General features: G+C 42.0%; 2 protein-coding genes across 2 annotated transcripts; one reads left to right on the top strand and one right to left on the bottom strand.

The window, feature by feature from the left end:
- The first annotated feature begins 7,317 nt into the window (after window positions 1-7,317).
- On the top strand, window positions 7,318-8,387 carry LOC101948812 (claw keratin-like). The gene has a single exon (XM_005280623.5). The coding sequence runs from the start codon at window positions 7,334-7,336 to the stop codon at window positions 7,832-7,834; it is 501 nt and encodes a 166-aa protein (XP_005280680.2). The 5' UTR covers window positions 7,318-7,333; the 3' UTR covers window positions 7,835-8,387.
- A 5,108-nt stretch (window positions 8,388-13,495) lies between these two features.
- On the bottom strand, window positions 13,496-14,141 carry LOC135976753 (claw keratin-like). The gene has a single exon (XM_065574062.1). It carries the CDS (start codon window positions 14,128-14,130, stop codon window positions 13,600-13,602), a length of 531 nt encoding a protein of 176 aa, XP_065430134.1. The 5' UTR covers window positions 14,131-14,141; the 3' UTR covers window positions 13,496-13,599.
- Between the last annotated feature and the right edge of the window lie 627 nt (window positions 14,142-14,768).

The raw sequence follows: 14,768 nt of genomic DNA, 5'->3' as shown, positions 1-14,768 counted from the left end.
GCTCTCCTTGTTCCTCCCTCCTTGTTTAAAAATCACTCTGGATAATATTCATCCCTGTAGAGCCGGCAGCACCAGGCACTTTTCAAATGGCAAATTTCGAAGCCATGGAGTGATGGGAGAACAAAGCCCTTTAAGAGGGTTCAAAGTATTATGTTCCTCCATCCATTACCTGTTTAGCAAAGAGCCTTTTCCTGCAAAGACTTGCACAGATTTTTACATTAAGAATGTCAATATTTCTTTGGTTTCAGAAGACCAATCACATGGTTTGCGGTAAGTGTCTGTGAGTGTTTGCAGGATAGAGACTCAGGTTATCAGAAGGAAAAGAAAAGTGGCCAGCAAATCGTTTGGACAATGGAGGGTTAACTCTCACCCTTGAATGGCAGAGTAACTTACAAGACAGGATGCCTTTGCTTCTAGAGCACTTTGAAAGTTTGGTGCGTCATTAGAAAGCTCTTCTCAACCTTAACTGTACAAGTCACCCTCACTGGTTTTTGGAGCTTGCCTTCCCCAGGCTTTGGGTGTTTCAGCAGAGATTATTCATACATATGAAGGCTGAAAACTTTACTGACCTGTCCATTCATTATGGGTGCTTTATCTGGAGCCCTTTGACCAACCCAATCCCCGTTTCCATTGCGATCGCTGCTCTATGTGCCAAGGATGAATGTTCAAACCAATGGATCCCTGGCTTGCCATTTTGAGAGCATTTTGAACTATAAATTCTCAAACAGAAAGTCTGCTGAAATATAATTATGGAGACAGCGGCCCTCTTTCAGAAGAATTCTCCTTTTTCTGGAACATTCTTTGCTTCTCCTCTGCTGGGACCTCCAGTGACGTGTAGCACTTAGCATTCAGTAGAAAGCAGTCTTTTATGACAACCTAATGGGGGTATAAATTCAACCAGTCTGCCCCTTGACGCCAACTTTGCAGCCCTCACTATGCAATGCTGAAAAGATCTAGGGCAACGGGGCAGAAATACTTCAGCTTCATACTGAGATATTGGATTTCATTGCACCAGTAACACTCAGGTCAATTAATATTCGTCTCATTCTTTGCCTTGATGTGTTCAGCTACTGGTTGTCAGGAATCTCCAATTCTTGGTCAAATGACATGACCAAAAATTAATTTCAGAAGGATGTTGTAAACCCACCTGACAGAGTTCATTCTGCCTATGTAGACAAATTACACTATACCAAAGTCACCTCCAGGAGTAAGGAATCTTGTGTGTGATATGAAGAGATGAATGTGCAGACCATTAATTCAGTACAAGAATCTAATGGCTTTTTGAGGTAACTATGACTCACTGCACTCCATATTAACATTCTTATATAATATACCCTGGATGTACCATGGCTTGATATTGCAGATAGAAGAATTACATTTTCCACTACATTTTTCTTCAACATTTTTGTGGGTCTCACTAGGACATGTCATCGGAATAGTTACAGAGAGAGCGAGTCAAATAGGACTTGTCTAATTCACCTAGGAGAATAAGTTCAAGTGATTAGAAGATCGCTGAACCCTGAGTGTTTTTATACAGTTTTCTAGATTCACTGGAGGACTTGAGAGGCCCTGTGTTCCTGAAGGTCTAATTAGTTACAAACCAACCTTTGCGTAACTCCTTCAATTTATGTAGTTTTTAATCCTCCGTGTTTTTGATGATTAGTTTGTTCCTAACGCCGCATGGTGTGACATACACATTACACCCTGCAACTCTCTTTCATCTTACAACTTTATGGGCTAGCTACATTCCTGCTTTCATTCTACTGATTTCATTGATGGGATATTTGGAAGCCTAGAATAGTAAAGTGTCCAATGTAGGTGATGAGCCACGGTGAGCATGTGGCATTACTAATCACTGTCACTGGATTTTACTTCAGACTCTGCCACTGGTTCCCTGTGTATCCTACACCTCAATTGCTTGTTTACCTCCACATAAATCTGATCTAATATTGATATTATGGTCAATGATCACAGCTTCCTCAAATCAAAAAACTTCAAAGCACTTCAGGCTCATTAATGTTGTATGTATCCACAGTGTTGTATTATTTTAATAGGAGAATATTTGTGCTGGGATTAGACACCCCCAAATTGTGGATTAGATTAATTTTACAAATGCATGTCAAGGTTTCTGATGTCATTCCAATAGTCAGCTCATGACTCCTAGCTTCCAAATTTGGGGCTCTTTGATTTTCATTCAAAAAAGTTTTTCATTTCCCTTTCCTTAAGAAACATTCCTTTGTAAACCTCAAGGGGCAGATGCTGAGCCAGGGTACATCAGCGCACTTCCATACACTTCTATGGCATTCGGTGCCTTCAAATTGAGGGGAGGCATTGGCACTGCTTAGGTTAGAAGACATTGTGTTGGGGGTGTATTTTCCATTTTCAAACTCATTCTAAATATAGCTGAAAAGCTTTCTGTGAAGAAGGGATTGGCAGAATTCCCTGGGTTAGTCAGACTTGGAATGATTCCAATCTCCTCTCACAGAAAGTTGACCATCGAAGAAGTACTCCTTAACGCTGTCTGTTTTGTGCTTCTTCCTTTTCTTTACAAGCTGAATTCTCTTACAGGACTCAATTGTCTTGGCTGCTCATGAACGGAGATGCAGGAGCTGATGTTTCTCATTGACTTCACTGTACATTGCATCTGAGCAGTTGCAGTTGAAAGTGCCGAGTATGCTCAGACAGATGCACTCCACACAAGATTGTCTCTAAGCTAGCCTGGATAAAGTGCCTTTCTTCAGTTTGAAGCTGTGCTGGTACACACTGGCTCAACGTCCACCCTTCAACTGTAAAGTAGATGTAAAAGGGAAATGCAAAGGTACCTTGAATGAAAATCAAAGAGCCCCAATTTCCGAGGCTGCGGATTGCAAACTGAATACTGGAAGTAAATATTATTACTACTATAATAATACATGTCTTTGGCAGTATAAAACTGGATGAGTGGTTATGAAGTGCTTTGAAATGCTTAGATCAAAGAAAGCCTGTTGTTTTCTCAATTTGTAAATGTACATTTTGCTAGGGTGTATACCTCTGTTTGCTGGAACTTTGAACCTTTAAGTTTGATTACCCTGTAAAGTTATTTTCCATCCTGATTTTACAGAGATGATTTTTACCTTTTTCTTTAATTAAAAGCCTTTTTTAATAACCTGGTTAATTTCTCCTTGTTTTAAGATCCAGGGTTTGGATCTGTATTCACCAGGGAGTTGGTGGAAGAGTCTCTCAAGGCTACCCAGGGAAGGGAGTTAGCCCATTGGGAGTGGTGGCAGCGGACCAGATCTAAGCTGGTAGTAAGCTGAGAAGCTTTCATGCAGGCCCTCACATCTGTACCCTAAAGTTCAGAGTGGGGAAGGAGCCTTGACAAAGATATAAAAGGGAAATGCAAAGATACCTTGAATGAAAATCAAAGAGCCCCAGTGTCAGGGGCTGCGAATTACAAACTGAGTACTGGAATGATATTGGACACTTTGACATACATTTTTAAAGTGAATCTAATCTTTAATATAGGAAATCTAATCCAAGTAAATATTATTACTACTATAATAATACATCTCTTTGGCAATATAAAACTGGATGAGTGGTTATGAAGTGCTTTGAAATGCTTAGATCAAAGAAAGCCTCAGACAATCCATTTTGAAAGTTATTATTATACCTGTTTGCCATAGAGGTGAATGAAGGTCAGACAGGGAGTGATTGGCAGAGTCGGAAAAAACACACCATAGTTGGAAGTATTCATGCCAAAAATTAACTCCATCTCTTGAACCCCACTGGACACTTACCGTTCAGTGCTTCCAACTATGTCACTCACCTGAGAGGAACTCTTAGAGAGGCTCATTCTGGAATTTTTCTTATTTTGTTCTGATGATTTTTTGGGGAATGTTTTGGTGAAACATCTTCTGATCTAAATGTGAACCATAATCAACAAGCGAGGGTTTTGCACTCCACTATAACTCCCTTTATTTGAAGTGCTGGCCCAGTGGTGAATATTTACATTTGAGCAGATTTAAATTATCTGGCACCAAATTGAATTGAATTGAATGATCTGGTACCACATTTGAATTCCATATGAAGAGTTTTATTCCTGTACAACACATGAACAAGCTTGAAATGTACACACTTGTAATTTCTTTGGACAATTATTATCCTCATGTATGAAGAAGGCTATGTTAAAGAGACGACTTACCCTGTACCTCATTTCACAAATCTGAAAGAATTCATTACCATTGGGTCACTATGACCCATGAGAGCGATGTGTTTCCAAGGAAAGAAAAAGTAGCACACATGCTGCAATTGGCGACTTCGTCCCAATGGGTGACATGCCTTAAAGCAAGTTTTTGAAGCTTGAATTATACATTGGGATTTACAATGTTATCATACGCATGGAAAAGAAATTAACCGACTTGTAATTCCTTTGGTGAAGTATTGTAATAATGTATAAAGGAGATACAGGTAAAGTGGACCAAAATTAGCCAGGTTCTTTTATCGTTGATGCTTAGATCCAAGGATGCACACATTCTTTAACAAGACATATTGCAAACCTTATCTTCTAAAAGAGTGTAGCAGGGATGAAGCAGGTGCTTAGCCTGTGGTGGGAGGAGTCAGAAGTATTGGGTTGTATTTCTGTTTCTGCAACTCACACCCGTGCAACCTTCACCTCAATGAGCTTCTTTTTTCTATACCCATAAAACAGGGATAGTAAGGATGTTAAGACTGGAAATTGTTCAGTGTTCTTAGAACTCAAGATATCAAAGCACCTGAGAACACTCATTGGTGGTTCATAAATGCAAAGAGTTTTATTCTTAGAATATTATTAAATTGTTTTGGGATTAAATGCCTCTGCATTGACTAATAGAGTCACTTAACAAAAATAGACCAAGAGACTACTGACACTCAATCTTGAGCTAAGATCGAGTATCAGTAGTCTCTTGGTCTACTCAAGGCTGTGATCAAGTGTCTTGATGTTTTTGGTCTTAAAAAAAAATAGAGGCCACGATCTCTCATCTCATTCTTTTAATCAGGTCTTGATTTAAAGCCACAGCATTTGGGGATGTTTCATTTTCATTCTAATGTAATTTTGCATTTGGTATTTTTAAATTATTTTTATAGGAAAAGGAAGGTGCTCTCTTGATGTAAATCAGCACAGTTGCTTCATCTTCAAAGCGATTCAGGGCCTGAAAATCAAAGGAAGATATTTCTGCCTTCTTCCCGGATACAGAGGCACTCCTGGAGATACAGTTTACACTTAAAACAACATTCCAATTCTTGCAGGATTGTTTTCTGCAACATGGCCTATATCTGGTCAGATTTTATGTCATATCTCATCCCACAGCACTCTCCTCCTTTACCAAGACTCCATGATTTCAACCTCTCCTGGGCTTCTTCCAGGCTTCGTCAGCTGCATTATCTTGCAAGACCTCAGTTTCTTGTCAGCTCAGTCACAGAGAGACGGTTTCTGAGGGAGTACAAGTTTCACAGCTTAACTCAAAACCTTTCTGTAGAAGAGCACTGCTTCCTTTCACTCCCTACCATCCCTTCCCTTGACCCATAAGTAAATCAATTCTAGGCATCCCTCTGAGACAGCATTGGTGACACAAGTGGAGGTCCAATGCTAGGTCAGATTTGAATAACTGTAGAGTGAAATTCACTCCCAGGCAGAGGGTCATCACAAAGGCTCCTACTATACTTAAGTCCCTGCTAAGACGTAGTTTGAAAGTTTAAAGTAGAACTAAAGTTTTCCATAGGTATTGTTCTATCCCCCTGCCAAAAGGTGAATTTGAGACTGAAGGCCATGGAATATTTCCAATTGATTACAAAGGGAATTGGATCTGAGATGGGGATGGAGGTCGTTAGAATGCAGAAAAATAGCTCTCTGCTTCCTAGCAAGTTTATAATGAAATGTCCAGTGCCCCTAACAATGACCTGTATGAACTGAAAGGACCAAAGGGGATATCTGCTCATGACAGCCAGTTGTGCTACTGATGCAGCCCTGAATCACCTTGACATGCATTCTCATTCCACCACCAAGAAAGTCAGTGGAATGACACAACGAATGCAGACTGCAACGTGCATTATTAGGATTATCCCAGTAATCCCAAACCCTGAGAAAACAGCATGTTCAAAAGGAGGATTTACCGAGGCAATCAAGTTTGTTTGGTAACTAATTGGGACCTCCTGTAAGAGACGCATCACAAATCCTCCAGGCAGTCCTAGAAACTGTATAAAAGCATTCATGGCTCAGATCTCCTCTAAACGCTTCTTTGGACTTCATCCCCTCGGTGAACTGGGTAAGTCCGATTCGACTCACTCTCTTTCTAACCCAAGAGCTGTCACAGTAGGGTCCATTTTCATTTAAGACTCAATCTTGCACATTCTCTCTGTGATTTTTAACAGGGAATAGGGTGTTCTTCCATAATTATCTTGTGTCGTTATTTGAAGCCAAAGTTGGGGATTTTAGGAGCACCATATGCAACCAGGAAACATATTTCCTATTAACTGGATATAGAATTAGGGCATTTAAATCTTTAAAGTAACATTAGAAAGTCCCTTAGACATTTTTAGCTTGGACAGATTAGGAAGAAACTTTGCCACCTTCGTCCATAAATGGGCAATTCAGGAGTTTTCTTTATTCTGAAGTAGCTGTTACTCCTCACTATTGGAGCCAGGAGAATTATTAAAGTGACAACTGGTGTGATCCAGTCTAGCAATTCCTAAATTCTTATGAACAAAAATACCCATTGAAGATGCTTTTCCTCAGATGGTGTAATTTATTCTCGCTCCATGGAAGCCATTTTACCAGAGTACAAGGTCTGAGGATCTTGTCCTTAATGATTTATTTGGAGAAAGGAAAAGTTTCTGTTTATTCATCAGCAAGTATTGGTGACTCCCAAGGTTTAGAAAACCAAAGAGCCACACCCTGACACTGAACTCAACGGGTTTGCATGCAGAGGTTGAATCCTCAAAGGAAAGGAAAAGATCAGCATTATCCCAGCCATGTTCTCTTTGAGAAATGTCTCTAATGAACACAGCATACCAGGTATCCTTCAAAGAAATAATGACACTTATTCCAGGTGGTGACAGGTCATTCAGAAGGTTTCAAAGGGGACAGTTGGGAGGTAAGTTTAGTGGGAGTGGATAAGAGGCAAATAAAGAGGACATAGGAACAAAAACATAGCCACGAACTTAGGGTCTAAGTCCTCTCCTCCTCTCTCTCTCGGGCCCTACTTAGACCTCACTACTATAGTAACTGAGGTTTGAGGCCTTTCTTTCACTGACGCTGGTACCTTTTCTTTACTCTAGTCCCTGTTGTGTGTTTCAGGTTTACCTCCATCACAGAAAGATGTCTTGCTCCAGCCTGTGCTATCCAGAATGCGGGGTGGCCCGACCCAGTCCAGTTTCTGGCAGCTGCAACGAGCCATGCGTTAGGCAGTGCCCTGACTCTGAAGTCATCATCAGACCATCACCGGTTGTTGTAACCATCCCAGGACCAATTCTCAGCAATTTCCCTCAGCAGAGTGAAGTGGGAGCCGTTGGAGCACCTGTGGTCGGAGCCGGCTACGGAGGCTCATTCGGTTTGGGGGGATTGAACGGCTATGGAGGCCATTACGGAGGATTGAATGGTTATGGGGGATTAGGTGGTTACGGGGGATTGAGTGGTTACGGGGGATTGTGTGGTTACGGGGGCCGTTATGGTTACGGGGGATTGAGTGGTTACGGGGGCCGTTATGGTGGACTGTGTGGTTACGGAGGAGGTTACGGGGGAGGTTACGGTTATGGGGGAGCATGCGGTTCCGGGGTATCTTGCCATAGGTACCTGAGTGGAAGCTGTACACCATGTTAAACACTGAAGGAATATCAGTGGTAAAAGAAAAGACCAGGAAATGAACAACAAGCTATAGATTCAGACAGAGATTTCAGAAGTGCTGGGCAGGCATGGCTCCACTTGAATTCAATGCGAACTGTGTCTGCTCAGCCCCTTTCGATCATAGACCGATTGCTAATATTATGCTTATGAACTCTTTCTGCCAATGCTTTCCCAACCACGCGCTTATTCTCTTAATCACATGTGGACTCATTCTGAATTGCACTCAGGCTGTTTGCACTAACCCCGCAGTGTGAAGGAAACAGGGGCCTTAACACAGGCATCAGTTGTCTTTATTATCACTTTAATTTGTTAGTCGAACTCTGCACCTGCAGCAAAGGAAAAAGAACATCTTGCCTCAAATGCATCCCGAGGAAGCGGGTGATCGGTCCCAGCCCTTTTGGAAATACTTGAAATGCATCCTTTCTGCTCTGTATTATTTCTTTCTGTAACTGCATTGCAAATTCATTCTCATTAAAAACTGTGCTGCATCATAATATCGATCTTCTGGTTTTCCTTGTTCCTCCCTCCTTGTTTAAAAATCGTGCTGGAGAAAATTCATCCCTGTAGAGCCGGCAGCACCAGACACCTCTCAAGTTGCAACTTTTGAAGGCGTGGAGTGAGAGGAGAATAAAGCACTTTAACGTAAATATTTCCTTTGATTCCAAAAAAACAATCTCATGGTTCGTGGAAAGTGTCTGTGTCAGTCTTTGCTGGATAGCGATCCAAATTTTCAGAAGGAAAAGAAAATTGGCCATCCCTAAAGACAAATTACACTACACTAAAGTCATCTGCAGCAGTCAGCAATCTCCTTTGTGATATGAAGAGATTAGTACACAGACCAGTACTTCAGTATAAGAATCTAATGGTTTTTTAGGAAGCTGTTCCTCACTGCACTCCATAGTACCATTTTTATACAAACCCAGGGGCTGCACCATAACTTGATATTGCAGGAATTCACATACCAAGATTGCATTTTCTACTATGATTTTCTTCAACATATTCATGGCTGTCAGTTCCCAGAAGATGAATATTTTCCACTGATCAAATTTTTGATTTGACAACACAAAAGGAAAAATGTATCCAGACCTTCCTGGCTCTTCACTGACATGATGTAATACTCACATAGTGAGGGGAGATTTAGCCATCTGCCACCGGGTTTTATTTAAGGGCAATACAGCTCTATTCCTCAATGTCAGAATACACCTAATGACCCCTCCTTGGAATGGAAGAACACAGGCATTGCTGCAGCAAATCAGGCCTCTCTCCCACAGTGGTGAGTGCCAGAGGCTTCACAGGGAGGTGCAAGAAACCCCGTAGAACACAGGTATGGGATCACCTGCCCATAGAGGAACTTTTTCATTATCCCCCGTCAATCCGATCTACCTCCATTACTGGATGATACCCTGAAGCAGAAGAGTTTATATCCTTGCCAAGCTTGTAGAAATGCAGTAAATCCATCTCAGTCGGAATTTGCTCCAGAGTATTGCAAGCACCATTCTCTCTGCATCATCAGGGCCCACTGTGTTGATAATAGAGGAAGCAAATAGCCAGGCAGGCATTAGAAGAAAGACCCATCATGTGAAATATGGGAAACATTAGGCATGTTTGCAGAGGTGTTGGTTAAATGCAGCTCTTTTATTATTTCACAAAGAGTTCGATGTACTCGGCAATTCTCAAAGCTAGGGCTATGCGCTAAAACCTCAATCTGCATCTTGCTGTTCATTTCCTGGTTCTTCCTTTTTCTTTAGATATGCCTACTGGGTTTACCTATGGCCCCATCACCACCCCCACAACCCTATATTCCCCCCACAACCATATGGTACCTTGTAACCATAGAATCTCTCCTAACCATATGGACCCCGATAACCATGTCATGTCCCATAACCACAGGGACCCCCACAACCATATAAGCTTCCATAACATTATAAGGCTCTATCACCACATACACCCCCATCACCACCTCCATGTCAGCTGCTGCTGAAGATCCCACTACGCTTTCCTGAGGGAAAGAACTGAGAATTGGTCCTCAGAAGGTCATGACAGCGAAGGGTGGTTGGATCAGCACTGTGGGCTCAGGGCACGACCTTATGTAAGGCCTGTTGAAGCTGTCCACACGTGCTTTGTGGAGTGTCACTCCACACATTTGTGAAACAAGACATCTTTCTGCAGTGGCGATAAATCAGAGACACACAGCAGGGAAGAGAGTAAATTTAATGTGTGTGGGAAAGTGGAATAAAACATTTTATATTGAGCTCCTAATTCAATTGAGGTCACATAGACACATAAAGAGAGAGACAGAAGGAGAGTGAAAGAAAGAAAGAAAGAACTAGCTATTTTGAATCTTTGTTACTTTCTTTGCCCTGTCTCTAAGCAGTATATAATTTCTATCACTAATGCTTGGGATTTTCAGTCCATTAAAATTATAACACAGAACTTGGCTGGGATAGCATTAATAATGCCATTTTCCTTGTTAGGATGTAACCTCTAACTAGAAATGAGTTCAGGACAGCATGAAAATGTGCTGATTTGGCGTGTAAACCTCAGTGTGTCACCAACACTTGCTGATCAAGGAAGGGAAATGTTTGGCTTTTTTTAAAAATCAAAACACCACTTCCTCAGCTGGTCTAAATATGCGCTGTTCCATTGACTTCACGGGAGCCACCCTAAGTGAGACCAGATGAGGCTCTCCACCTACAATCACTTGTGCAAGGAAAAGAGAAAAATTGACAGACTTGTAATTCCTTTGGAGAGTATTGTCCTCAAGTATAAAGAAGAAACAATTAATGTGGATCAAATGTTAGTAATTTTTTTATCGTGGATGCTTAGATCCAAGGATGCACACAGTATTTAACAAGACCTGTTACTAATGTTGTCTTGTAATAGAGTCTAACAGGGATGAACCTCGAGCTTGAACTGTGGTAGGGAGGATCAGAACTATTACAAGGATAGGTAACAAACCCCGATGCCAACTCTGTCCACATATCTATTCAAGTGACATCATCATAGGACCTAATCACATCAGCCATACCATCAGGGGCTCGTTCACCTGCACATCTACCAATGTGATATATGCCATCATGTGCCAGCAATGCCCCTCTGCCATGTACATTGGCCAAACCGGACAGTCTCTACGCAAAAGAATTAATGGACAATCTGACATCAGGAATCAAAATACTCAAAAACCAGTGGGAGAACACTTTAACCTGTCTGGTCATTCAGTGACAGACCTGCGGGTGGCTATATTACAACAGAAAAACTTCAAAAAGAGACTCCAAAGAGAGACTGCTGAGCTAGAATTGATATGCAAACTAGACACAATCAACTCCGGTTTGAATAAGGACTGGGAATGGCTGAGCCATTACAAACATTGACTCTATCTCCCCTTGTAAGTACTCTCACACTTATTATCAAACTGTCTGTACTGGGCTAGCTTGATTATCACTTCAAAAGTTTTTTTCTCTTAATTAATTGGCCTCTCAGAGTTGGTAAGACAACTCCCACCTGTTTATTCTCTCTGTATGTGTGTATATATATCTCCTCAATATATGTTCCATTCTATATGCATCCGAAGAAGTGGGCTGTAGTCCACGAAAGCTTATGCTCTAATAAATTTGTTAGTCTCTAAGGTGCCACAAGTACTCCTGTTCTTCTTTTTGCGGATACAAACTAACACGGCTGTTACTCTGAAACCTATCAAAAGGGTTGTATTCTTAGAAGATTAGTAAATTGTTCCTGGGATTAGACGCCTGTGCAATGAGTAATAGAGTCACTTAAAAAAAAATAGAGGCCAAGGTCTCTCATGTCATTCCTTTAATCAGGTCACAATTCAAAGCCAAAGAATTTGGGGATATTTCATTTTCATTCTAATGTAATTTTACATTTGGTGTATTTATAGGAAAATAAGGTGCTCTCTTGGTGTTAATCAGCACAGTTGCTTCAAATTGAAAGAAGTTCAGGGTCTTAAAGTCAAAGGAAGACATTTCCGCCTTCTTCCCTGGATACAGAATGTACTGCTAGAGATATATTTTACACTTAAAACAACATTCTGGTTCTTGCAGGAATGGTTTATGCAACATAACCTATGGCTGGTCGGACTCTATGTCAAATCACAGCCAACAGCCCTTTCCTCCTTCACCCATAATCCATGACTTCCATCTCTCCTGGGCTTCTTCCAGGCCTTAGTCAGCTGCATTATCTTGCAAGACCTCAGTTTCTTGTCAGCTCAGTCATAGAGAGATGGTTTCTAACAGAGTACAAATTCAATCATTTAACTCAAAAGCTTTCTAGAAAAGAGCACTGCTTCCTTTAACTCCCCACTATCTCTTCCATTGACCCTTGAGCAAATCTGGTCTAGGCAATCCTTTGAGATAGCATTGGTGACACAAGTGGAGGTCCAATGTTAGATCAAGGTTTAATCACCCTTAGGTGAAATTCACCTCTGGGCAGAGGGCCATCACAAAGGCCCATACTCCACTGAAGTCCCTGCTAAGACATAGTTTGCAAGTTTAAAGTGGGGCTAAAGTTGTCCATAGGCATCGTACTATCCCTCTGCCAAAAGGTGAATCTGAGACTTAAGGTCTCGACAGGAAAGACACTGAAGGCAATGGAATGATTCTGATTGTTTTCGAGTGAATCGGATCTCACCCGTTGGGGATGGAGCTTTTGAGAAGGCAGAAAAATGGCTCTTTGCTTCCTAGCAAGTTTATAATGAGCTGTCCAATGCCCCTAACTATGACCCGCATGAACTGAAAAGACCAAAGTGGATTTCTGCTCATGACAGCCAATTGCGCTGCTGATGCAATTCTGAATCACCTCGACATGCATTCTCATTGCACCACCAAGAAAGTCATTGGAATGATACTAGGAACGCAGATTGCAACAAGCATGTCACTCCATTTGAGGCTTAGAAGGCATGTAGTCTTACCACGAACCATGTGATTGGTCCTTTTGAAATCAAAGGAAATATTTACATTCTTAAAGTGAAAATCTGTGAAAGTCTTAGCAGGAAAAGACTTTTTGCTAAACAGATAATGCAAGGAAGAACTCCACCCCTGTGCAGAGGGCCTGAATACTGCTATGAACCATTTTATGGGCTTTATTCTTCTATCATTACATGCCTTCGAAAGTTGCAGCTTGAGAGGTGTCTGGTACTGCCGGCTCTACAGGGATGAATTTTCTCCAGCATGAGTGAGGAACAAGGAAAACCAGATGACCGATATTATGATGCAGCATACTTTTTAATATGAATGAAATTTGCAATACACAGTTACAAAAAAAAATAATACAGAGCAGAAAGGATGCATTTCAAGTATTTCCAAAAGGGGTTGGGACTGATCACCCGCTTCCTTGGGATGCATTTGAGGCAAGATGTTCTTTTCCCTTTGTTGCAGATGCAGAGTTGGACAAACAAATTAAAGTGATAATAAAGACAACTGATGCCTGTGTTAAGGCCCCTTTTTCCTTCACACTGCGGGGTTAGTGCAAACAGCCTGAGTGTAATTCAGAATGAGTCCACGTGTGACTAAGAGAATAAGCGCGTGGTTGGGGAAAGCATTGGCAGAAAGTGTTTACAAGCATAATATTAGCAATCGGTCTATGAGATAAAGGGGCTGAGCAGACACAGTTCGCATTGAATTCAAGTGGAGCCATGCCTGCCCAGCACTTCTGAAATCTCTGTCTGAATCTCTAGCTTTTTGTTCATTTCCTGGTCTTTTCTTTTACCATTGATATTCCTGCAGGGTTTAACATGGTGTACAGCTTCCACTCAGGTACCTATGGCAAGATACCCCGGAACCGCATGCTCCCCCATAACCGTAACCTCCCCCGTAACCTCCTCCGTAACCACACAGTCCACCATAACGGCCGCCGTAACCACTCAATCCCCCATAACCATAACGGCCCCCGTAACCACACAGTCCCCCGTAACCTCCCCCATAACCACTCAATCCCCCGTAACCATAACGGCCCCCGTAACCACCTAATCCCCCATAACCATACAATCCTCCGTAATGGCCTCCATAGCCGTTCAATCCCCCCAAACCGAATGAGCCCCCGTAGCCTGCTCCGACCACAGGTGCTCCAACAGCTCCCACTTCACTCTGCTGAGGGAAATTGCTGAGAATTGGTCCTGGGATGGTTACAACAACTGGTGATGGTCTGATGATGACTTCAGAGTCAGGGCACTGCCTAACGCAGGGCTCGTTGCAGCTGCCAGAAACTGGACTGGGTCGGGCCACCCCGCATTCTGGATAGCACAGGCTGGAGCAAGACATCTTTCTGTGATGGAGATGAACCTGAAACACACAACAGGGACTAGAGTAAAGAAAAGGTACCAGTGTCAGTGGAAGAAAGGACTCAAACCTTGGTTACTATAGTAGTGAGGTCACCGTGGGGCCCGAGAGAGAGGAGGAGTGGATTTAAACCCTATGTTCGTGGCTATGTATTTGTTCCTATTTCCTCGTTCTATACCTCTTATCTACTCACACTAAACTTCCCTCCTCATGGGCCCCTTTGAACCCTTCTCAATGACTTTGTCTGAAAAACACCGCCTGGAATAAGTGTAACTATTTCATTGATGGACCCCTGGGATTTGCTGTCCATTATAGACATTTCTCAGAGAGAACAAGGCTGGGATGCTATCATTTCTTTTCCTTTGAGGATTCAATCTCAGCATACAAACCAGTGGAGTCCAGGGTCAGAGTGTGGCTTATTGTTTTTCTAAACCTTGGGAGTCCGCAATACTTGCTGATGAATAAACAGAAACTTTTCCTTTCTCCAAATAAATCACTAAGACAAGATCCTCAGCTCTGGTAAACTGGGTTCAGATCCACTGACTTCCATGGAGTGACCCTAAATTACACCATCTGAGGAGAAGAATCTTCAGTGGGTATTTCTGCTCATAAGAACGTTG

This window comes from Chrysemys picta, chromosome 20, assembly GCF_011386835.1.
Source record: "Chrysemys picta bellii isolate R12L10 chromosome 20, ASM1138683v2, whole genome shotgun sequence".
Classification (NCBI taxonomy): domain Eukaryota; kingdom Metazoa; phylum Chordata; order Testudines; family Emydidae; genus Chrysemys; species Chrysemys picta.
The sequence above is the reverse complement of the archived record's forward strand: the minus strand, read 5'-3'. Positions and strand labels throughout refer to the sequence as shown.